Below are 24,039 nucleotides of genomic sequence, written 5' to 3'. Positions count from 1 at the left end.
TTAAAGTTGCCAACGCCTTATAGATGTCCTTCCAAGTCTAATGGACGAACAATGGACAAATGTCCGAAGGATAACTGGCCATTAATATGACGCCGGTGTGACAGTCAAAATTAGGGTCTTAACAACTTACGAAAGGGCTTCACAGCATCCGCGACACCTAACTCCATCATGAGGATCAACTTCCCCATGTTTACCCCACTACTCGAGAATCAAAGTCATTATTCCCCACATCCGTCGTCTTGTGTGGGGCCGAGACATTCTGCTCTTTCTCAGCTCAGTCACGATATCTCCCGGATTGAAGGAGTCAGTCCAGCCCCACGCTGTCTAATAATTGACACACTTAAAGCAACGAGCATGGTATGCAACTTTTTGTTTATCATTATAGAATTCCCACGAAACACGACAGAATTGTATCAAAAGTTCCTGCTTTCTGATCAAAATCGTCAGCTGCGGCTGGTGTACTTGATTATCCGGATCCACGGCAACCAAAAAAATCGCCGCTCCGAACTCCAAGAAACTCACGGATAAAGATTCATACGCAATGAAATTGCAAAAGCATCTAAATTAGCTGCAACTATCCACGTGACTGCGGATACGGAGTTGACAGTCAGGCCTAGCCTTACCGCGACCAAATCCTTAAATTGCCGAATTAGACGTACGCGTTCTAAATCGTTAGCTTGGACAGATCATGTGCAGCGGGGTTTACGAATTTTGGATGTCACACGTTTTCCGTCTGTAAAGTAGTAGTATTTAATAAGGTTGGACCTCCTTACATTTTCTCAATACTGCTCTTTCAAAATTTCCTAGACTCCGATCATAATATAGATTTGACCAACAGTCTAGTGGCTAATTGAGGGGTAAAGCAGACTTGTATTAAAGTTAGAAAGTGCCATACACTTTACCAATTCTTACAACCTGGTCTGGAAACGCAAACATGGCGGTCCGAACAAGCAGAATGGAAAAGTCAGCGAAGATTGTTATTGCTGGAGCAGGTGAGTTTATCTTATGTGACAAAATGGACCTAAGCTAACATCTGGAAGGAATGGGTGGACTGGCTGCGGCACTTGCTTTAGCCAAGAAAGGCTTTACTTCTATTGATGTTTATGAGACTGCTTCAAATCTTGGTTTCGTTGGGGCTGGTATTCAGTTGGCACCCAACATGGCCAGAGTACTAGATCGCTTAGGTGTGTGGGAAGATATTGCGAGGGAAGCCGTAGAATGCCGCGAGACAAGTATAAGACGTAAGTTGCCTGTCATGAGTCTGGTGTTATGCATCTCAAATTACATAATGAGATGCATGATGGAAGTGATTTACTTACGCAAGCTAACTTATATAGTGGGCGCTGAAGATAAAGAACTCGCTCACGTGGATCTGAGATATGTCAAGCCAACATACCAATATCCGCATATGGTAGGACACAGATCATCACTAGCTGGCTCCCTTTACGAAGGCTGCAAAAAGGAGTCCTCCATAAAATTCCATTTCTCAACCTCCGTCGAAACCGTAACATCATTCTCCCCAAAACCAACATTTGTCATAAAACCTCGGAATGGAGAGCCCCAAACTCTCACAGCAGACGTCCTTCTCGCCGCTGACGGTATTAAGTCTAATGTACGATCCGCGCTTCTCAAAGAAATCAACGCAGACGCCACCATAGTAGATACCCAACAAGCAGCCTACCGCATCATGCTCAAACGCTCCGAAATGGAACACGACCCCGAGCTCCTCGCTCTAATCGACAACGAAATAGTTACCCGCTGGATTGGTGAAAAGCGTCACATAATAGCCTACCCCGTCTCATCCAAAACCATCTACAACATCTCTACCGCCCAACCAGACAAGAACTTCGCTGCCGCACCCTCCGCCACTTATACCACGAAAGGCAGCAAGAAAGCCATGATGGATACCTTCTCCGATTTCTGTCCCAAAATCCAACGCATGCTCGACCTCGTCCCCGAAGGCGAAGTCTGCGAATGGAAACTCCGCGTCCACGCCCCCCTCCCAACCTGGATCCACGGCTCCGTCGCCCTCGTCGGCGACTCCTGCCACCCGACCCTCCCCCACCTCGCACAGGGCGCCGCACAAGCAATCGAAGACGCGGCTGTCCTAGCCGAAGTCCTAGATCTCTGTCCATCGTCTAACGCGGAAGATATCAATAAATCGCTCCGCGTGTATGAGAAAGTTCGGAAGGAGCGCGCGGAGACGCTCGTTGAGCTGGCGGCGGAGAATGGACGTGATTTACATCTTGGACAGGGCAAGGCGAAGGAGGAGCGCGATCGCAAGTTCGCGGCGCTCAAGTATGAGAAGAAGGAGGGTGGTGCGGTACCGGATAAGTGGGCGGATGCTGATGTGCAGAAACTGATTTATGGACATGATTGTATGGAGGTTGCGAGGGAGGGGTTTGAGGGGATTTTTGCAAAGCTGTAAAGTGTCCGGCGTGTGGGAATTTGGGATAGGGAATTGATTTTTTCTGATTTGCAAAGGAACCTGCTGGTGTCTACATCCAAAGATCGTCTGTGAGAAAGTGACGGAGGCTGATAAATCACTGACTGGAAAATACTTGGTCTCATAAGGGCCAAGTAGTGTATTTGATGAGGCATCCGGGATCAAATCGCTCCTGAAGTTTGTTGACTCGCTTTCTATAGAATGTTGACCAGTTCACTTTGTTAGTCTGGGCTCGTATTCTACAGTACCTTGCCAAAAAGGATTTCACAGGATTATAAACGGCACTACTATCATAACAGTCGTGGTAAATCAAATTTGAACCCGATACTCCTTTCTTTCCTTTTTTTTGGAAAATAAATCGTCTTCTTTACATACTTCGACATCCAAATATACCGATCATAATATTGTAGTATAAGAACATCTGTCAAAATTTGTTGACGATGCATTCAGACTGGATTCTTTATCTTTTATTGAAAGGTAAGGGATTGAAATCTCCTACGGGTGATCTTTGTATATTCTGGAATACCCATAATCGAGTAGATATAATCCAGTGCCTGACATATTTAGCTGCGAACCTAGAACGTTCATTGGTAGATAACTTAACACCACAACTATACATCGAAGATCTGAAATCACAGAGGTAGCCTTCGGCTTAGGATATTGCCCTTGGAGAAAACTGTGTGCTAAAATGTTATTGTGTTAATGAACTCTCAGTTGCGGTTTTACGCTACACAGACAGTTGTGTCAGACACTGGGGGTATAATATGAAAACTTCAAGCCAGAAGATATTGCTTCGATGGAAAGTTGGTCTGTTTGGGGATGTAGAAGTAATAATGAAACTTAACCATTATAACTCAGCCTTAATGGACTCGGAATAATGACGAGGCGAGCAATATGAGAATTGATGACAAAACAAACTAATACCAGACTAAAAGCTCTCTAAAACACGTTCTATAACGCAAACTAAAATGCAAATCACACGCGGCGACCCCTTCAACTCTCCACACATCAACCCAAAATCAACCCAAAAATCAAATCTCAAACAAAACCAAATCAAAGACAAAAACACTTCACACACTCAAAACAAGTTCAGCACATCCTGCACGGCATCCGCTCCAGCTCCAATCACGCTCCCTAACACAGGCCCTCCCACAGCCTGCCCAATTTTCCCCACGTCCCCAACGATCTGCCCAGCTTTCTGTGCGCCATCCAAAGGCTTCGCCGGAGCTTGGGTAGGAGTAGGAGGAGCTTGAGTGGCGGTGGGACTACTTGCTTTCTGTGCGTCACCATCGTCAGATTGTTCTGCTTCAGAAGGAGGAGCGGAAGGTTTACTTGGGGTGGATTTTCCTTTTTGTCCTTTGCTGGATTTCTTGTCATTGGTTGAGGTGGAGGCGCCTTTCTTGGGCTTGGCTGAGTCTGAGTCGGACGCGTTTGCGTCGGCGTCGTCGTCGTCTTTTTGATCGCCGTCTGCATCTTCGTCATTTTTGTCGTCGGCGTCGCTTCCACCCGCTTCATCATCCTTCCCATCCTCATCCTCACCATCCTCTTGCTCATCATCGTCTTTATCATCGCCATCCTGGTCATCCCCCGCATCATCTTCTGCGTCTTCGCCATCTTCCTCCTCGCCAGCCCCGCCCTCTTCGTCATCTTCGTCCCCTCCATCTTTATCATCTCCATCTTCCTCTGCATCGTCACCACCCGCATCCTCCTCGTCATCCTCTTTATCATCTTCCTGATCTTCAGCATCAGACTTCTCAGCATCAGAGCCCTTAGCATCCTCATCATCCTCAGCGTCAGACTTCCCGGCATCAGAGCCCTTATCATCCTCATCGTCCTCAGCATCAGATTTCTCAGCATCAGAGCCCTTAGCATCTTCATCATCCCCCCCTTTCGGAGCTTTCGGCGTGCTTTTCGCACCCTTAGAGTCTTTAGAACCCTTAGCCGCATCACCTTTGCCCTTATCAGCCCCTTTAGTGGCTCCTTTGGCAGCTCCCTTATCAGGTGCAGCTTTCCCAGAACTAGCTTTTGCACCAGTTCCGCTGGGTTTAGCGGCTTTTGGTGCGGCTGGCTTTCCTTTGCCCATGATGACTGATTTAAGCTGTAAATTGGAAACTAAGCGGAATAATTATTGGCTGAGAGGGTTGATTGAGTGTGTATGTGTATGGAAGTATTGACTTGGTTGTTGAAAGAAGCTTTTTAAACAGCTTGGCATTGATCTTATATAGCCATCTAGGAGGCTGGAGTTTAGCTTGCGGGTATGTAGCTTGGTCATGGAGTGTTGACTGGTAGGGCTGAGCTGCTTTGAGAGACACGAAATGAACCCGAATGCGTAAGAGTCTGACTAAACACCGAACAAGCCCGCCTACTTTCCAAACCCTATGATTTGAAAGGAGTAATCGCAAGGTATGAGATACGACAAAGATGCCGTCATCTGGGTAGAAATAATCGTGTAAATTGAAGACGCGGGTAAGCGAGTGAGGATAACCGAAAAGTCTAAAATAGAACAGGCAGAACACTTCGGGTCGCTGAATTCGATTTGCAAACGGCATTGTCGAGCTAAGATACTTTTATAGCAACGAATCCATCAGATCTAACTTGAGTTCTGCAATAGAAAGACCTCCGAGTTATCAACGCTGAGGAGGAAGCCAAATGACTCGACATGTCGATTCGAACAAATCATCGTCCCAAATCCATAGAGGAAGCCGAAACAGCTTTGATAGAGTAAGAAATAAGCTTTTCTTACATGCTGATCCCGATGATAAGCTTTTTGGGCCCGTCGGGGTAAGGGAGAAGCTTTTCGGATCATGGGTTACTTGTGACTAGACATGTCAGCTTACTAATTTGGGTGACTTCGGATACGTTGACTAACCGAAAGACTCGTAAAAGAGGGAGGATATTCAGAAAATCTGGCTCCTACGAAAGCTACTTGAATTGTATCGATAAAACTTGACCGAATGTGTTGCTTGAGAGATGTGGTGCCGAAACCGTGGCCTTCCAAGTTTCAAGACTATTGGATACTATCCACTTAATCAATTCGTCAATTCGTCAGTCCTTCATATTTTGGAACATTCGAACTTCTTGTAAAAAACGAGGAGCATAGGGTTTCCTATTGAGCTTTCCTTTCTAAGCTAAAAGCTCGGAAGAGATGAAGTTCTGAATTAGATGGACTACTGATCCGGTAAGTTCAAGTCGGCAATGACCTGTGGTAATTGGTCCAATGACTATGTCGGATCTTACTTAGATGAACCCTGTGGAACGGACCTTTTAATTAGAATTGTTCTGATACGAGCTTGGGGTCAACTCGATAGAGACCTTCTCAAGGGTGCGGCTTCTGACATGTGAAGAGCTTCTTAGCTATTAACAATTAGCCACACTATCGGAAGTAACACACTAGTACACATAGACCTCTACTGTTTACCAAATAATCACACCAATGCAAAGTTTCTGCAATTTTGTGCCTTTTCCGATTCTAGAGCTTCACCATGCATTACTCCATCCACATAAGCCTCGCCGATGAACGAGTAGTGGTCCGAACCTGCACTCAATGCGCGGATAATGTAAGGTGTAGGCTCATTGTAGAAAATACAAATATTGTCTCCAGGTCGAACCAGAGAGGATCCAAGGCCAACACTTCCCCCTTCGGTAGAGAAATACGTTCGACCTCGTACGGGCATCTGACGCAAGATACGACGTGCAGTCCTTTCCATCAGTGCAGCATTAGTACCTGGCCCGTAACGAACATGACTGTGATATAATCCGTAAAGATCCGAAATGGGACTCCATTTGTGGTCCTTATAATATCTGCCAGCAGATATAGTTCTCTCATGTGTACGCTTGACATCAAGTGGAGATAGTCCCTTCCGCTGCGACAGACGCATGCATTCGGACATCCACTCGAAAGAGGAGTTTTCATCTTTGTCAAGGAGAGGCCCTGGTAGAACGACCTGTGCAACACAGTCTAGGATAAACCCAGAAATGTTAAGAATTGAATTCTCGGTATTGCAACTTGAATCTGATACAGACGGCCTTGGATAAGATAATACTCCATCTTTGACAATGCCGGCCCTATAATCTGGATCTGGTGAGCTATAAGGCCCACCGGTGCCTCTCGGGAACATTAACGAATCCGGGTCGCAAGGAGTCAGCAGGTTTGTGCACCACGATGGAAGGCCTACTAGAGTTTTTGCCGGACATACAAAGTTAAGAAATGAGGGGCGCCCTTCTTTTCGTAAGTGTAATGCGAAAGCTGATGTATAGAGCTTTCCAACCTCTATACTATAATCTGCGACCAGGTTGTCTCGCCAGTAGCGCTCCAGTATACCAAGCACTCCATAGACTTTGTCGTGCCCATCTAATGCTGATAAGTCGGAAAGCATACCGAGGACTTCCATGAAATTGAATCCTGTCCAAGATGCGCCAATGTCAATTTTTGAGGCTCTAAGTTGACACATTTTTATATATCCGCGAATCCCAGTGGTGATTGTGGTACCCGCCCAGTCACCAATCTTTTGTCCATAATGTAGGATTTCATGGCTAACTAGCCTGCTGAAGAAAAAGTCATTGTCAAGTATAAAATGTAGTAAGTCGGGGTCGACGAAGTCCAATCCGCACAAAAGTTCGACCTTGCAAGGTAAAACAAATTCTTGCACGACCCAGATCCTCCGAAACCAAGGCCTCTTAAGAAGATTCCCAAACCCCAAGAAATCCGGGTTGACTTCGAACTCCGATACGAATAGCTCAGATATAATAGACAGCGCTGGTGTAGTAGGATAACCACGCATTTTAGAAACCAATTCAGGCATATAGACAACAGCTTTTGTTATGGACGGATCTTGAGGACCAACCCAAGCAACACCCTTCATGCAACGCGAGTATATCTCCGTCATCATCGGAATTTGAACAGTCTTTTCCAATACATTCTCCTGATCAATGCAAACAGCATCGATCCAGAAATAGTCCCCGTGATTAAGTGTGTACATGGTGTGTAAGATCTCGTGCACATTTTTGGTGACCAGTAATCGTGATTCGTTGACGATAATGGTTTTGCTTGGTTTCTGGCCTTCCCAGCAATAAGATAATGTGATATAAGATGGGTTTGCATCAAGATTGACCTCTTCGATAGTGATTTCGATATCGGGTTCAATTTTGTCGACTTTTAAGAGTCGAATCTCGCCAGCACTCAGCGGTTTGTATGTATAAGGTTCCATTCCGGCATATCTCGGGGGGATATATCTGAAGTGACGAAGTCGCCGTGTTCGCATATGAGGCTGCTTCATGATTGACTTTAGCGGCCCAGCCTAGACACCAGATTGTGAGTTTTAGACGGTCTTAGCCAATCTCCTTTTGTGGAAAGTTGGATCTGCCATATGTTTAGTGATTGTGAGCAGATCGTTCATCTTGTTGTGCTAAAGTGCTTCGTTCAGCTGAAATCAATACACCATGACCGGGGTGGTCCGAGCTTCAGGAATCATCACATGTTTAAACGTGACTGCTTCTCGACCACAATATTCCAAAGCCCTCCAAAGTATTGACCGAGTAAAGATCAAAAGATCACCGGGCATTTGATTATCATGAGGTCTTGCTCAACGGCCCTTGCACAATGGGATAATTAAAAGATTTAATTTGATTTTCACAGACGATATTTCTTCGATCAATTTAACGAAATATCGTTGTTTAGTGGATTGACTTAGAACCTTATGATATGTTTCGTCGATTATCTTGAGTAAGTAAGAGTTCGTAACCTCTATTCGGAGTCGAATTATTTAGTCCAAGATTATTGGACAGGTGACTGACACTTATTTTGTCCTCCGCGAGCCACCCTTACCTTGAAGTCTTTCGCCATCCAGTCTTACCCAGATAAAAGAAAAGTCATGCTTCGGATGGGTTCAAAGAGACCCAGGGAGTTTAATGACGGATTGGCCTATGAGAGACGACTCAAGCCGCTATCAAAATTTAGTGCGTGCTGATATATAGTTGAGTCGAAGAGAATGGGCGCGATGTCCTTTGGAAGTCTATATACGAAGCTCGTGGAGGATGCAAAAATGGTCTCATCTGTAAGATACAGAGACAACAAAAATTGGCGATCCAGCTCCCCATAATTTTCAGACAAACGTCTTTGCCACAATGCCGACTTTGGCACAAGCAAAAATGCAATCTCACTCAAAAATCACAATCTGTAAATTTCAATTCATCCACGTCCCTACCCTAGAAGCTCCCCAGATAGGCAAACACAAGAACCAACCTATCCACTAGCCTTTCTCGAACTCAACACAACCGGAATACCCACTCCCCCTCGATCGCCTACGAAAACCGGAATCCCAACCTTCAGCCCAAATCGATCAACACCGCCCGCAGCATCATCCCTCGCATCAACAGACCAAACGCCATCTGTTCCTTCGAGCGCGACTTTACCATCGATACTCTATGTGATATCAGCCATCACCCTTCCTCAAACCCTCCCATCCCTATCCAACCATCTAACCATCGAAACACGAACTGATGTAACTTACAATAAACCGACCCCCTTCGCTCTGTCCAGCATCGCAGTTCAGCACACCACTCGCAGCAGTACATCCAGGGGCACCATAACTCTGCAGTCTCGAGACGTCGCTCCCAGTCGCAACGGGGAAAGAGCGGTATGGGTATGAAGGGCCCGGGGAGGAGAAGTTTCCGTGGCCGTTGAGGGTGCCGAGGAGCGCGCCGGTAGAGGCGTCTAGGACGGATATGATGAGGGTTGAGGGGAGGGGAGCGGCGAGGGAGAGGAGTGGGAAGAGGAGGAGGATGGAGGGGAGGGAGAGATGCATGGTGTAGATTTAAATTATGTTGGGAAATGGAGAGAAAGAAGATGAGCGCGTGAGAGTAAGAGATGAGAAGCTCTGTGGTTGAGTGGAAGTTGAACGAGATCGGCGGAGGTTTATATAGGTAAAGATACAGGGGTGTTAAAGGTTAGCCAAGCGTACAGTGCCACCGAGGCCAAAGATATAAGCTTAAATAGGTAGGTACATTGTATCGTCCGTGTCTAGAGTCTAGACGCATTTTGAGAATATCTGACATAAATGCAGAACATGCTTGTTCTTGACGAAGTCTGCCGGGGAAGAAGATGAATGAGGAATAAACTTCGGCTGACTTTCGCATCGATCCATCGTTTATGGGGCTCCCAGCTAGTATATGTACGATCGCCCCAATGGAAGCGACCTCTCAATGAATACACGTGTTGATCCCTGCTAAGAGATATGTCCTGAAAGAGAGTGTAAAGTACGTACGTTGCGGCACGGCCACCCAACACAGCGCTACCGAAATTACATTACATGAAAACTGTCAGTATTGTCATGAATGAGGATTAGGCTCCCAACAAAGTTGCGATAAGTGGTGCGAGTCGATACTTGAGAGTTCGAGGGTAAGATATTATGGAGTGCATCCTCGGCTGACTGACACTTACTTCCCGCCCAATGGGCACCATACCTAACAAAACGCTTTACTTATGAGCATATGATAGAAGGTTCAAACTAGAGTTTTTGGGGTTAGAAAGGATACTTCAAGCAGCGGGTGAACAAGCCGTTAATATTGGCTCTGCGTTAGCGGCCCTTAGTAGACGCTTTAATTATCCTAGCGTTACCGTTGAAGGGTAGCTTGAAGCTTGGGGCTTTGTCCAATGCGCACGCTACAGAATGAGATATAACAACCGGGGTATAAATTCTGCAATTGCTAACGTACCGTGCCGTGTGCGAAATTTTGTGGTGCAAGATCAAGCCTTGAATTTGACGAGCCGTAGACTACAAGATGGCTGCAGTATAGATGCACACAACTAGCGAGCAGAGATCGCAAACCTGAAAGTGTATAGCCGTGAAATCTACTACTAGTCGATCTTGGCCAGATATAAGTGTTCGTACATGAAAAAGCGCAATAAGAATTGATCGTTTAAGATTTGCCAAGTTTTTGGTTTATAATTTCCGTCCACATGTTCTTTAGTAAGTTCTACTAGGCGTATCAAGCTCAGAATCTCCATATTCATCAGACCCAAGCTCGCTCCGCTCAGAATCCGACGGAGCGTCTTCAGCACCATCGAAGGAACCTGGCATCATCTGTTCGTTTTCGCCATACAACAGTTTATTCTCGCTACCGTCATCATCCTGCTGGGTTTGCCCGATGTATGCTTCGCCAAAAGAGGTTGCTGGAATGCCAGTTCCTTGAATCGGATCGCCATTGTTTTCATCCTCGCCTGATGTAAAGCGTGAAAATCTCGGGTATTCCATTGGGTCGTCTTCGTCGGTATCTTCGTACGTAGTGATAGCGTGTCGAAGTGCAGTGCGATTTCTGGATCGCAAGGGGCCTTTGCCCAAAGTCGCTTTTCTTGCACCGGTCCGTATGAGATGGATGCCTTTTTGACTCATTTTGGTGATCTCTTCGTTGCTCGGATAAACGTCAGGTAATGGAACAACTATGTCCCGGTGGTCTCGTTTTCCAGCGACAGCATCTGGAAATTCGAGAGTGACAGCAAACTCCTCATCAGTAACCTCTTTTCCTAATTGAATCACGTCGAGTTTTGTCCTCATGATAGACCTGATTTTGGCCAAAGCACCATTTGTGAACCAACCATCGCACGCGTTGTCGCAGGATTGTCGAACCGGTGCAGTCTTGATAAGGCGTTCAAGTAGTGGATCTGAAATATCGCAGACCTGCCAAGTCCTGTTGCCTGGCGTGAATGATTTGCCATCAAACGTCTGGATAGGACTTATAGCATGATTTTGAGAGCCTGTGTATCGCGACGGCTGGTACCATTTCTTTTCCGCCTTCTCCTCGTTATGAACCCTGAAGTAGATGGTCTGGTAGGCTCGATATACTGGGTCTCGCCTAGGATCGACACCACGCTTAATTAAGCAGTCTCGCCAAGGACCAGCAGTAAATCGATACGAAACGTATTGAAGGGCCTTTTTCAGTGTTGCCATATGGGGGGATTGCGAGACTCTCAACGCCAATGCTTCTCTTGCCCAGATTGGACGTTCGTTGAAGACTTCTTGTAACAGCGACATCATCGGCTGTAACGCTTTTGCGTACTTATTCGAGACATCGTCAGGAAGCTCCATTGGACAATCTGCATCGGGGTGAATAGAGTTGAGGGTAGGATTGTAATTTCTCCTCCGTGGAGCTGCATTTGCCTTCGAGCGAGAAGGAACCTGCTGGAGTCCGGTATCTTCAGGTGGATCAGGTTGCCAATTCCAAATAAGCGGCAAAGATTGATTTGTGAAGAAAGGCGGAGGCATGATTTCATCTTTCCGTTTCGGACCCCTCGAGGGGTCAAGCTGGAACTCTCTAATTTTTTCCACTGGGACTGTTAGCATACTGGGTGACAACCTCGGATGAACAGAAAATACCATGGCCTGTTAATACAGTATCTCTTAACCGAGGAAAGAAGTCAGTGTGTTTTGTAGACTGTTGGAAGTCGGCAGGGTCTGAATGATACAACGTCAGGTTGAAAATAAGCGGAGAGGTAGGCGAGTATACCTCGAAATCTCTGTGTATGGTGTATCTTTCCGACTACGTCGACAGAGTAACTTTCCGAGTTATCCTTGAGCATTTGTAGCAACTCGATCGGATGGATCCGTGCAGCCCCGGTTAGAGTCCCGTTCTGATTTAAAGCTGGGCCGGCATCTAGAAAGACATCCTGAGATCCACGCTTTCGCTTTCGGCCAGTCCTTTTAGGTACTGTGACTTTGATGAGAAGATTGTTCGTCGCAGCATTATGAGAGGTAATGGGAGCGCACAAGGGGTCGCTTGGTCTCAAGTATAGAGGTATACCCTTTTGAGGCTCATCCGCCTTTACAATCTGCCCCAGAATTAGTTGGTTTTGACACAAGGTGCCGTACGCTCTTTTGCCAGCATCTAACCCGATCCCGTGTCAATTGATCATATTCAATACGAGGCGGATCACGAGATCTCTCCATCTCAAAACATACTCAGCCCTATTAAGGACATGCCGCTGGGTGAAATAAATAGAAATACTTGCCCTGTCAAAAGGATTGTCCGACCCAAAAGTTGCGAGTGCCTTGTTGAAGTTCTTCACTACCATTGGGTGCTCCACCGCGTTTATATCTCTTTGGCCAACCTTATATGTTGGAGCCGGAGCATGATTTTGGGCGGCCATGCTGGATGGCAAGCCGCAATGATTGGCCGGCCAGCTCGAGTTGTAGCTTCCTCTCGACGGTGAATGGAAGTTGACCAAGGAATCCCGGCAAACTTCTGGGTCTAAAGAGTAGGCAGCAAAGATGAGAAGATATAAGAATATCCTCCCCAGAGCTTTGTTGCAAGAAAATTGTCTTCGTAATGACATGGGAATGAGGGAGCCGGAGCTTTAATTCATGGAGGTTTGAGATTTGAGGTCTGAGGCAGCCACTTTCTTAGCGCCATTTGGCGTGGAGGGGACAAACCACCACCGAGACTATCGAGCGTCCAGAGAACGAGAGCTGTGATGTGATCCAAACTCGACAACACCAAACACTCGCATCGTCACCCATTGATCTTCCCTCTATCGTCGCCAATCTCCGCCATCCACATCCGTAGCGTGTGCTCTTGAAGACGCGGTGCGACGAGCGTGTTGACGTGCACCTGCCACCTCCCTCGCATGCGGAGTGAACCACAAGGACCCTTATTCACCGCCGACATCAGTCCATAAAGATTGAGACTCTTGAAGTGTTAAATTCAGGACGACGAGCTTGGATATCAACGCCCGCTTCATTGGCCTCAGCTGTATGTGTTCTCATCCGACCCAAGGCGCCGGCGTTTTCATATGGCAGAATTGTGCGCTAACAACATCATAGGATATCGAGGTCGAGCCCGTTGAAACGAACCCCCACGAACAACCTCACCTTAGTTGCGAATATTTTCCAATCTCGCATACTTCATCTACGGCGGCCAGAGACCCTCCTGTGTCCCTATCCCGACACGCTTCCGATTCCCGGATCCTCGCAGCCTGATAGCCAGCCTGCCGTGGTGGACAAAGTAGGAAGCTGAGTTGAGCGCTTTGAGTGTAGGAAAGGGCATACTGTACGCCGGGAAACTGTCCATTCGTCACAGCGAGTAACCCGAAAGCTTTATCGTCGAGATTCACCATCTGGTAACTGATCACTTTACGCGACTCGTCTGCTTTGCTGGACCCAACACAACCGAGATAATTCCACACTTCTGTGTCATTGCGCACCTCGATCGCATCAGCTCGCCCAACGTTGTTATAACAATTTTACGCGGCGTGGAACTTGGAGGAGATCTCTAAGATGAATCGCTTCAGGCAAAAAGTGGTGAGTCGGTCCGAAAATGTTTCATTGCCAGAGTTGAGCCCTCCATATTAACGGTCTGCTTACTCTTAGCATGAACAGCTCTCGCGCGCTAAAGACCCCTCAAAGTCTTCAAAGTCAAAAAACAAAGATTCCAAGGACGGCACATCGTCCCCATCACAATCCAGTTCTTCGAGAGACGCGGGTCAGTCGCCCGTTGCGACGCCATCTTCTTCAACCACAACACTGAGCGATCCTCGAAACAAACCTCTTCCCCCAAACGATGGAGGCGCTTCGAGCCCCGCACCGCAGCCTCAATCTGGTTCAATCGGATCGCTAAACCCCAGCCACAGTACACTGTCCGCTCCAGATCGGTTCAATTCCACGATGAATGTCAGCCCTGCAAACTCTTCCGGGCCAGGAACGCCAAATAGGCATGGCCCTCCTAGTGTTGTCATCAGCCCTAGCACACCTGTAAGTTGTTTCGTAGTTACACTACAAATGTGGCTATCAACTGACGTCCATAAAAGCATATTCCACCCCCCGGAGCGGCCGAGACAATGCCTCAAGACCTTGCGCCGCCAAAAGCTGGACAAAAGTCACTGATGTTCCATGGATTATCGACCACACCAAAAGATGTGCCAGAAGGGCTCAGGACTCCCAAGAGGCAGCACTCGTCGAGATTCGATATCTCACCCCAGCGCGAACTTGAAAAGCTTCCTGGCTTCCACGAAGTCCCCCCAAACAGGCGCCAGGAGTTGTTCATGCAAAAGATCGACCAGTGTAACGTCATTTTCGATTTCAATGATGCTAGTGGTGACATGAAATCGAAGGAAATTAAGAGATTGGCATTACATGAACTATTGGATTATGTTGCAAACAACAGACAAGTCATTACGGAGTCTATGTATCCAAGAGTAGTCGAGATGTTCAGCAAGAACCTGTTTCGACCCATTCCCCCACCCATGAATCCGCAAGGCGAAGCATTCGACCCGGAAGAGGACGAGCCAGTACTTGAAGTCGCTTGGCCACATATACAAGTCGTTTACGAGTTCTTCCTTAGATTCATCGAGAGTCAGGACTTCAATACCAACATTGCTAAGGCATATATCGACCACAGCTTTGTTCTCCAGCTTTTAGAATTGTTCGATTCAGAGGACCCCCGAGAACGTGATTTCCTGAAAACGACCCTTCACCGAATTTATGGTAAATTTTTGAACCTGCGTTCGTACATCCGGAGATCGATCAACAATGTCTTTTTCCAGTTTATTTACGAAACAGAGAGGTTTAATGGTATTGCTGAGCTGCTAGAGATCCTTGGCTCTATCATCAATGGCTTTGCACTACCCCTGAAGGAAGAGCATAAACTCTTCTTGACGCGAGTCCTTATTCCGCTCCACAAGGTCAAGAGCTTGAGCATGTACCATCCCCAGCTTGCGTACTGTATCGTCCAGTTCTTAGAAAAGGATGCCGCCTTGACGGAAGAGGTAAGCGAAATAGTTCTGTGCATATGACATGACTAACGTTTACAGGTTGTACTTGGTCTGCTTCGATACTGGCCCAAGGTAAACAGCACCAAAGAAGTCATGTTTCTCAACGAAGTTGAAGACATCTTTGAGGTCATGGATCCAGCCGAGTTTGCCAAGGTTCAGGAACCCCTGTTTCACCAACTCGCCAAATCTGTTGCCAGCCCGCATTTCCAAGTTGCAGAGCGAGCCCTTTATTTCTGGAACAATGAATACTTTTGCAACCTGGTCAGCGACAATGTCGAGATCATCTTGCCGATCATGTTTGCTCCACTCTACGAAAACTCGAAGGGTCATTGGAATAGGTAATATAGCCAACTGTGGATGTGAGTTTTTTGCTAACCCGGCTGCAGAACAATCCATGGTATGGTTTATAACGCCATGAAATTATTCATGGAAATTAATCCTCAGCTCTTCGACGATTGTTCCCACGACTACACCGAGCATCAAAATAACGCCGAGGCACGAGAGCAGGCAAGGGAAAACAAATGGAAGGCCCTTGTAGATCAAGCGAATCGATCAAATACTAACGGTGTTGTCCGTCCTGGGGCCATCTCATCACCATCTCGGAACAAGGTCTCTGCCCCGTTGAGGATTGATGAAGTCGATCCAATAACGGAGGATAACCAAAAGAGATTAGATTCGCTAAAGCTTCAAGACGCGGATAGAAGAGATCGAAGACCAACTCACGATCGACAAAATTCGGTAGGCTCCTCCAGAAGCCAGCGATGATTCTTTTGATATATGTCGTTCTGCGTTCTAGGCGCCAACTTTGTGGAGTTTATTGTTTGGGATAGAAGTGTTGGCTCGCGCATTATCCCTTCCCTTTCATTCAACGCACTTTGTTCCTCCATGCGATTGCGGGCTGCGTATTCTGGTTGTGATGGTGATTGACAGATCAAATCTCAGAACATCGGCTCGAGTACTAGCACGAACGGAACGCGAACCGCCCCAGATTCTCTTGAACATGTTGCCCCATCATCGCCAGCACCTTTACTGGATTCTGAGGATATGATGCCTGACCATCAGCTCACACACACAATGACGGACGAGTATGCAAGCCAGCTTTCTTGAATTAGCTCCCGAGGTCCGATAATCTCACATCATGGGAACGGTTGAGGAGGTATAGAGGGCAATCTCTCCCTGACGAGGGAAGTTTTGTTTATGTATGACGAACAAGCATAAATACCGCAAGCGTTGCGAGGATGACTCTTTATCACACTTATTAGACACCATCGCTTTTCCACTTCTGCGCCTGTTCTTCCGATTCTTATTTTTTGAAGTAAATATGGGAGGGCTACAAAAGGTACACATATTGGCGTTCAAATACTTGGTACGATGAGTGCTTTTTGGGTCCTAGAGAAAGACTGTGATGATCAATGACTGATGTTCTGGCTCTAATTGTGTGCTTTTTGACTGGTGTGACTCTGCTTCGTTCTAGTATTGCAGACCTCGCCTTATAGACGATGTGCACAAGGTGATACGAACTGTGGATTTCTCGACATGATACCTATTCATTATTGATCGCTAATTATAATTATTATCACAACACACGGCCGAAGATATATCGTATCATCGCACTACGGGTTAGCCGGACCAACGAGAGTGACAGAAAATGCTGGTTGCACTAAGGCCAGACAGCCGAATCTAGATCTCTGTCTGGCCGGAAAACTTAGCTCGCAACTCAGGTAATCACTTGCACTATTCGCCACCTAAACACGTGAATTTTTAGCCCCTCCGCGGCTATCGTACCTTCAAGGTACACCTCTTGTCAATGAGACCGAATCTTAAACAACCAGCATCGCCAGCTCTTATTCCAGATTTCCTTATTCTTATCTCGGACAGAAAGATTTCATTTTGTCGAGTACAGTGGGATAAATTCATTGAGCACCATCCCTGTTTTTTTTTTTGCACTAGTCGAACGCCGTCGCCCGAGGAGAGATAGCAAGAGACATCTCGAATCTCGCACCTCAAATAGAAACAGTCATCATCGTGCCCAGAAGGATGAGATTCAGGCCTCAGCTTCATGTATGAGATCTGGATCGAGACAACAGCAGTCATCTTCTTATGTTCAAAATCCGGATGATGGGAGATTCATATACCACACGCAAGCGCAAAGTGTTTGACTGGATCAACAATCCGGATCTGGACTCCATAACGCCCTTTCAAAGATTCATTTTAGACACAGATTGGGAAAAGTCACCCGTCGGTCCCATCTCACAATGGCCCGCGCAACTGAAGCAAATGGTCATGCTGGTCGTGCAAGACGCTTCTCCTGCGATCTTATACTGGGGTGATGAAGCCACAGCGTTATATAATGAACCATACAAGGAAGTCATTGGCAATAAGCATTTAAGGCTTTTCGGACAAAGCCCCGCAATCTCATCACCAGAAGTATGGGAACCACTTCGAGCCCTACTCCAGAAGCAGAGAGACGATTTTCAAGCTATAGTCGAGGGCGACTATTTTTTGTTGCTTGATCGATGGAGTTTTCTTGAAGAAACATATCACAGTTTCAAGCTCACGCCTATTATCGGCGAGGAAGGCTGGGTGGTTGGGACACATGGAACTGTCATGGAGGTCACCGAAACGGTTATCAGCGATCGCAGGATGACCGTTGTACAAAACTTGGCTCGAGTGCTTACTGAAGCTTCGTCTATAAAAGAGCTCTGGGAACGGATAATAAAGGGCCTGTCGATCGAAGCGGCCGAGAAAGATCTCCCACTCGTCCTACTTTATTCTACGCAGTTAGCAAAAAGAGATTTGAGGCGTCAGTCTTTCCCAAGTGTTTCAAACTCTTCAGACTTTCTGGAAGTCACTCTTGAAGGTAAGAGCGCCCAGTATGATTTGAAAGCTTGTGTTAATCCAAGACTTAGGCTGTATTGGCGCCAGAGCAGGCCACGCTTTAGCACCGGATTCGCTGAGTTTGTATGACACTAATCCCGTGGGAATGGGCGCAAATCTCCGAAAGGCATTGGATGCGATGGCTCCAGTTGTTGTCGAAATCGCAGAAGTAGATGAGCCACTGGAGTGGCGGGGTTATGGAAAAGCTACGCATGGGGTCATATGCCCAATCATACCAAAGGGCTCTAACAGTGTCCTCGCGTTCCTGTGCATTGCTTTGAACCCCCATCGACCTTACGATAAAGACTATAAGAGATTTGTCCATCATCTTATCCACCAAGTCACCCAACCTCAGCTTTCCTCGATAATCCTCCGAGAGGAAGTCGAAAACAGGCAAAATGCAGCTAGACAAGCGGCGATTGATCGCGAAAGGTTGTCGCGGGAGCTTACAGCGAGTGAAACCAGGTTTGAAAAATTTGCTGCCAGAGTACCGCTGTAAGTCGCTCACCTTGGCAAACGTGATTCACAGCAATACTTCCAAATATCAGTATCATTTGCTGTTGAAACTGCGGTTACCTTGTTTTACACATTTTGGGAGACAAAATGTGGCTGTTGGGCACTAGCTAACTTTCTATTATCTAGTGGCCTGGGTATTCTTACTCCGGAGGGTAAGTCACTGTCAGCAAACGAAATGTGGGTCAACATTACCCAGTTGCAGCAAGGAGACGAAATGGACGCATGGTCAGATGTGATAGTGCCTTCAGAGGTGCCGGCGGTCCTTGAGGCATGGAGTTTCATGGTTCAGGAGAAAAAACCCGTAAATATACAAACACAAATGTGGCGAGGACCACAGCTTCCGTCGAAACTTGACGCCGAAGGCAACAAAGAACTCGATATAATTTACATCCTGGTGGCTCTCTATCCGGATCTTGATGAGAACGGCGAGATTCTGACGATCATGTCTTGCATTACTGATATCACGGATCTCAAGCTAAGCGAAATACAACTTACTAAGAAAATGGAGCAGGCGATTGAGATGAAGAAGCAACAAGAGAGGTTCATCGACATGACATCGCATGAAATGAGGAATCCACTTTCCGCGCTCATTGGATGTGCTGACGAGATCACAGGCGCACTTCGAGAGTGCCGCGTGGTCATTGAAAAGAAAGGGTTAAATTCCCTAACTAGAAGCGCGAATGAATTTCAGCACGAGGCAAACTTACTTAGCGAATCTTTGGAGAATGCGGATACAATCATATATTGCGCACTCCACCAAAAACGAAGTAAGTCTACCGCGTGAGAGCCATCTCAAAGCATCATATCATACTTCATATCGGCATCCTAGGATTTAGGCAAAGTTCTACGGGAATTGCCCAATTCTAAACAACAGCGCTCGACGCTTCCATGGTGGAAAGCTTGGCTTTGTCCTGCAGTTCAGCTACTTTACCATCATTCATTACAGAGCTAACAAGTACTCTAGTCATTGATGATATTTTAACCCTTTCGAGGCTCGATTCGAACCTGCTCATGGTCTCTCCTGAGCCCACAAGACCGATTGAAGTGATCAAGGCAGCTTTAAAAATGTTTGAGGCTGAGCTCAAACGAGCGGAGATTGGACTTGATTTTATAGAGGACCGATCGCTCTCAGATCTTAATGTAGATTGGATACTTATGGATAGCTCTCGAGTACTCCAAGTTTTGATCAATCTTGTCACGAACGCGATCAAATTTACAAAGTAAGTCTACCAAGACACGCTGACTTCGTAGAATCGAACGTAGTTTTCTGTACTAACAGTCCGCAGAAACGAGAAAACCCGCCACATCAAAATAACCATGCTAGCCTCCCTCACTAAGCCCTCCGACAACAATGCCTCGGGCATCGAATACGTTCGCAAAATCGCGTCCTCCCAAGACCAAACTACCAGACCTGAATGGGGTGACGGCCAAGCCATCTACCTCACCATCAGCGTCACAGACACTGGCCGCGGTCTCAGCTGTTCCGAAAAGAAAAACCTCTTCACCCTCTTCCAACAAGCCTCGCCCAAAACACACGTCCAATATGGCGGCTCCGGCCTCGGTTTATTCATTTCTAGACAGCTAACTGAGATGCAAGGCGGTGAGATAGGCGTCTCCTCTGAATCGGGCAAGGGGTCCACGTTTGAATTCTATGTCAAGGGACGACGGCTCCTAAGTCCGCCAGAGGACGACGAGGTGCTAAGGAGGAGTAACGGCGTACAGCTGATGGTCAGGGAGGACGCGCTGAGGGAAGCGTGCGGTGGCGTGGAGATCTCGGCGCCGAAACGTGAGGAGGAGGCTGGGATTGATGGCATGACACTTCCGTTCCGCGTGCCGCTGAGGCAGACTTTCCATATCTTGGTCGTGGAGGATAATCTCGTGAACCAGAAAGTGGTCATGAAACAGCTTCGTAAAGCTGGCCATGTCGTCTCGGTCGCGAACCACGGCCTCGAAGCTATTGAATTTATTCAGAAGACGAATTATTGGAATGGAAATGGCACGACGAACGGGAATGTGTCTGAGCGTAGAGGAAGTGGGCAAAGGAAAGGTTATGAGCTCGATGTCGTGCTTATGGATCTCGAAATGCCGGTAATGGACGGTCTTTCTTGCGTGAAATGGTTCCGGGAGAGTCAACGTGATGGGAGGATTAAGGGACATGTTCCTGTGATTGCCGTTACTGCTAATGCGAGGAAGGATCAGATTATGACGTATCTGGAGGCTGGCATGGTAGGTCTTGCCAGTGGCATTTACTTAGACTTCTACCCCTCACTTGGATGTGGTGGGAAGAGGACGGTGAGAACGAATTGAGCGAACAACGCTGACTTTGATCTAGGATGATGTAACCACGAAACCATACCGCATGCAAGACATGCTGCGGCAGATTGAAAAGTTAGTCGGAAAACATCGTGGAGATTGAGTGGTATTTGATATACTGTGTCTCTGCGGACGAATCAGCGTTATTGGGGTTCGAAGCATATCAAAGGCGTTTAAAGCGTTTGAAAGGTGTCAGGAAAATTAGAGCGGGTATGTGGTTGTTTGGTTGTATGATATAGCTTTTGTATATAGGCAAGTGCAGCGATATATGAGCGAAACAAATGGGTGCTAGACGAGGATATTTTAGCCGGGTAATTCAGATAATGATACCTCCCCAAAATGTCAAAAGTTATCAACTTGATAATTGGAGTATTGCGAGCCTTCTTGCAAAAGTAAGAGGTGCGATTCAGGAAGTGAGCAAAGAATGTCTAAAGAGAGTAAGTGAGTAGAGCTCGTAGGGGTAATAGCATGGATAGCCGAAGAACGAATACACGTGATTTTAGATTCATAGAGTGGAAATGTTGAGGATGCTGAAGTGTGAGGGAAGGATTGGCTAGCATGGTTTAGACTGGGTGATGTAAAGTACTAAATAACTTGAAGTTTTGGATTTCCCCATTTGAGTTTTAAATTCCCTGTTCTCTGAGATGTTACTCATCAATCTACCAGTACGCCCCAATACACCTCCACCGCGAGAAATACGTAGACGTAGTCACTAAGACACAAAAAATTCAAGCATCTTCAGATTACGCGGCAAACGTGCATTTAGGTTTGTTACATTAAGTTTTGAGTTTTGAGTTATGCTGGAAATACAGAGTACATTGGATGGATGTGCTGGGAAGGTTATTAGTGTGTTGTTTGGTAGGACAGTAATGTTATGTTTGGAAGAATGGACATGTTGAACTTGAACACGTAGCGTAAAACGGCTAAAATTGTCGAGCGAGAAGGACGTGAGAAACCTTCCTTTTAGAGATTATGTGTTGATACTGTGCTGGTACATTTGTTATGTGCTAGTGCCGATTTACAACTTTAGGTCTTGAGATTTTAAAGATGGTTGGATAAGACAGCTAGGCGAATGAAAGGACTCTGTCTTGGATAGGTAGAGGTGGGAGAACACAGGCAAAATGCGTTAGAAGAGTGCCAAAACCAAGAAAGTTCAGATCTCAGTAGGGTAGGTCAAAGTTGTAAATCCATAAAATCATATCCTATTCGTATCTCATAACATATATATCACAGCTCCTCCAGCTCCATGCTCATAAATTCATAGCCTTCATCAGTGCTTCTCTAAAAAATACAGTTCGAGCAATATACACGCCGCTCGGGGAACCGCACTGGGCGTGAGTCTCGCATAGTGATTCCTGTTTTTGTTAGTAATTATCCCCTCACACACAATCTCACAGCTCAGAGGAGAGAGGGGGTTCAGACTCACATAAACATCTGCAAGACCTTCATAATCCCATCCAGCGGCCCCCCCTTCGTCCCCCCAAACCCAACAAAATGATCCAACCCCCATCCCCACTCCCCCTTCTTCGCCTCCTTTTTCACCCTCTTCTCTCCCGGCACTCCCCCACCCATCCCCTTCTCCAGCTTCCCGAGCACCTTTTGCAGCCCGCTGAATGCGCGTAGGGCACCCGCGCCTAGCATCACGGGGACGAAGGTTGCCAGACCGGCTTTTATGGGGTTCCGCTTTGTCCAGCGCATGAGACTGCGGATCCATTGCGTGAGTTTGTTTTTGAGGCGATCGAGGAAGCCAGGACGGGGTTTTGGGCGGGAGATGGAGTAGGGACTTGGTGGTTTGTTCGTCGGTGAGAAGTAGAGGGGCGTGGGGGAGGGGTGCGGCGTTTGTGGGAGGAGGTGGGACGGCCGGAGGCGTCGTAGTAGAGGGGTGGGGAGATGGAGGTAGGTGCTGGTTTGAATGGAGGACGGGTATCGTTTGGTCGATGGAGGGGACTGGCGTCGTAGATGTGGTCGGTTGTGTGTTGGTTTGGAGGGCCGTAGAAGTGTTTGGGAGAGTCGGTGTTGGAGCGGTATAGTCTCTGTTCTGGGGCATTTTGTGTGGGAGGCTGGTATAATGCTATATGATCCTGTCTTGGGGAATTAGGAAGAGACACGGCATGGTAATAGGTCTCCTGAGCTGGACGATGTTGGACTGTCGTCTCATAGTTTCTGAAGTTGTGGACTGTGGTGTAGTCGTGCTTCAGATCGTCCTTGGGAGAGCTGGTCGGGGGAGGAGTTGGATATGCCATTGTGAGTGTCAATTGGCTTTGAACTATCAACAATCGATGTGCATATGCTTCATGCAACTATCCTGCCGGTAGAGTAACCAGGAGTGCGGATGGGAAAGGAGAAGAAAGAAGGGAACACAACTCGATGTCGATGTTTTTCGAAAGCAGATGGCTGGGCGGTGAACCCGAGCCCCAGACTGATCCTTGTGAAGATCGCTAGGTCTGGCCTCCCGCTGCCCCACTTCCCGTGTGCCGCCCATTAGTGTTTACAACAGAGCATTGGCAGCACGTGATAAAAGGATAAATAATTGCTACATAAAATTAAGTATACATTGTTAAAGCTATCAATCGTATAAATCAGCCTTATTTGAAAACCGGATTTCGTGCTCATCCTCCTGTGTCGCGCTTGTATACTCGTAGAACGTTAAAATTCTATGCTCTGATTCGGCTATTCTCTAGCTCGAAGAACTAACCAGTAGTTTATTGTCATATATGTCTCTGACAATAAAACCAAATGCCCTGTGTTATCTCAAGACAGTACAGCCCTCAATTTTCATGTAAAACATTTCGCGGTGACTCGCTTCAAAGAGAGAAGTGCATTTATGATAAATAAGTCAGAATAGCAAGAGAGGACAAACTTTTGTAAATGCGGGAGTAAGGAAACATGTTAGGTCTGTGGAGTCAAGTATTGACGGTGTAGAATTCGTAGGTTTTCCCGTAGAGCGGTTTGAGAATCCATAAGTAACTTAGTGGTATCTTTGAGACTGAAATGAGTCACATAGAAAAGAACCTATGAAAACCCTATTTAATTATACGATGTTAAGATGCATTTGATACGTGTGTCTAGATTCAAGCAAATTTCTTAGGTTTCGAGAGAGTAAAATGTGGACGTTGTGGATTTGGAA

The 24,039-nt window shown here is 46.8% G+C and overlaps 9 protein-coding genes across 9 annotated transcripts; 3 read left to right on the top strand and 6 right to left on the bottom strand.

The window, feature by feature from the left end:
* Positions 1-934: 934 nt before the first annotated feature.
* GLAREA_11459 (FAD/NAD(P)-binding protein) lies at positions 935-2,428 on the top strand (the record flags this gene model as incomplete). Its single annotated transcript, XM_008089602.1, has 3 exons — positions 935-992; positions 1,041-1,241; positions 1,338-2,428. 3 exons carry the CDS (start codon positions 935-937, stop codon positions 2,426-2,428), a joined length of 1,350 nt encoding a protein of 449 aa, XP_008087793.1.
* Positions 2,429-3,524: 1,096 nt separating this feature from the next.
* Positions 3,525-4,529, bottom strand: GLAREA_11458 (uncharacterized protein; the record flags this gene model as incomplete). The annotated part of the gene is made up of 1 exon (XM_008089601.1): positions 3,525-4,529. The coding sequence occupies one exon, from the start codon at positions 4,527-4,529 to the stop codon at positions 3,525-3,527; it is 1,005 nt and encodes a 334-aa protein (XP_008087792.1).
* Positions 4,530-5,871: 1,342 nt separating this feature from the next.
* Positions 5,872-7,722, bottom strand: GLAREA_11457 (uncharacterized protein; the record flags this gene model as incomplete). The annotated part of the gene is made up of 1 exon (XM_008089600.1): positions 5,872-7,722. One exon carries the CDS (start codon positions 7,720-7,722, stop codon positions 5,872-5,874), a length of 1,851 nt encoding a protein of 616 aa, XP_008087791.1.
* Positions 7,723-8,687: 965 nt separating this feature from the next.
* Positions 8,688-9,249, bottom strand: GLAREA_11456 (uncharacterized protein; the record flags this gene model as incomplete). Its single annotated transcript, XM_008089599.1, has 2 exons — positions 8,688-8,867; positions 8,956-9,249. The coding sequence occupies 2 exons, from the start codon at positions 9,247-9,249 to the stop codon at positions 8,688-8,690; spliced, it is 474 nt and encodes a 157-aa protein (XP_008087790.1).
* Positions 9,250-10,410: 1,161 nt separating this feature from the next.
* Positions 10,411-13,553, bottom strand: GLAREA_11455 (uncharacterized protein; the record flags this gene model as incomplete). Its single annotated transcript, XM_008089598.1, has 6 exons — positions 10,411-11,768; positions 11,818-11,895; positions 11,948-12,269; positions 12,331-12,398; positions 12,446-12,792; positions 13,309-13,553. The coding sequence occupies 6 exons, from the start codon at positions 13,551-13,553 to the stop codon at positions 10,411-10,413; spliced, it is 2,418 nt and encodes an 805-aa protein (XP_008087789.1).
* Positions 13,554-13,713: 160 nt separating this feature from the next.
* On the top strand, positions 13,714-15,971 carry GLAREA_11454 (ARM repeat-containing protein; the record flags this gene model as incomplete). Its single annotated transcript, XM_008089597.1, has 5 exons — positions 13,714-13,737; positions 13,807-14,187; positions 14,244-15,200; positions 15,246-15,544; positions 15,593-15,971. The coding sequence occupies 5 exons, from the start codon at positions 13,714-13,716 to the stop codon at positions 15,969-15,971; spliced, it is 2,040 nt and encodes a 679-aa protein (XP_008087788.1).
* Positions 15,972-17,306: 1,335 nt separating this feature from the next.
* Positions 17,307-21,015, top strand: GLAREA_11453 (ATPase of HSP90 chaperone/DNA topoisomerase II/histidine kinase; the record flags this gene model as incomplete). Its single annotated transcript, XM_008089596.1, has 6 exons — positions 17,307-18,066; positions 18,116-18,578; positions 18,726-19,366; positions 19,564-19,819; positions 19,886-20,825; positions 20,932-21,015. The coding sequence occupies 6 exons, from the start codon at positions 17,307-17,309 to the stop codon at positions 21,013-21,015; spliced, it is 3,144 nt and encodes a 1,047-aa protein (XP_008087787.1).
* A 1,167-nt stretch (positions 21,016-22,182) lies between these two features.
* On the bottom strand, positions 22,183-22,553 carry GLAREA_11452 (uncharacterized protein; the record flags this gene model as incomplete). The annotated part of the gene is made up of 2 exons (XM_008089595.1): positions 22,183-22,267; positions 22,339-22,553. 2 exons carry the CDS (start codon positions 22,551-22,553, stop codon positions 22,183-22,185), a joined length of 300 nt encoding a protein of 99 aa, XP_008087786.1.
* Positions 22,554-22,582: 29 nt separating this feature from the next.
* Positions 22,583-23,155, bottom strand: GLAREA_11451 (uncharacterized protein; the record flags this gene model as incomplete). The annotated part of the gene is made up of 1 exon (XM_008089594.1): positions 22,583-23,155. One exon carries the CDS (start codon positions 23,153-23,155, stop codon positions 22,583-22,585), a length of 573 nt encoding a protein of 190 aa, XP_008087785.1.
* Between the last annotated feature and the right edge of the window lie 884 nt (positions 23,156-24,039).

The sequence above is a fragment of the Glarea lozoyensis genome (genome assembly GCF_000409485.1).
Source record: "Glarea lozoyensis ATCC 20868 chromosome Unknown GLAREA8, whole genome shotgun sequence".
NCBI lineage: Eukaryota > Fungi > Ascomycota > Leotiomycetes > Helotiales > Helotiaceae > Glarea > Glarea lozoyensis.
This window is presented reverse-complemented; position numbering and strand designations above follow the sequence as displayed.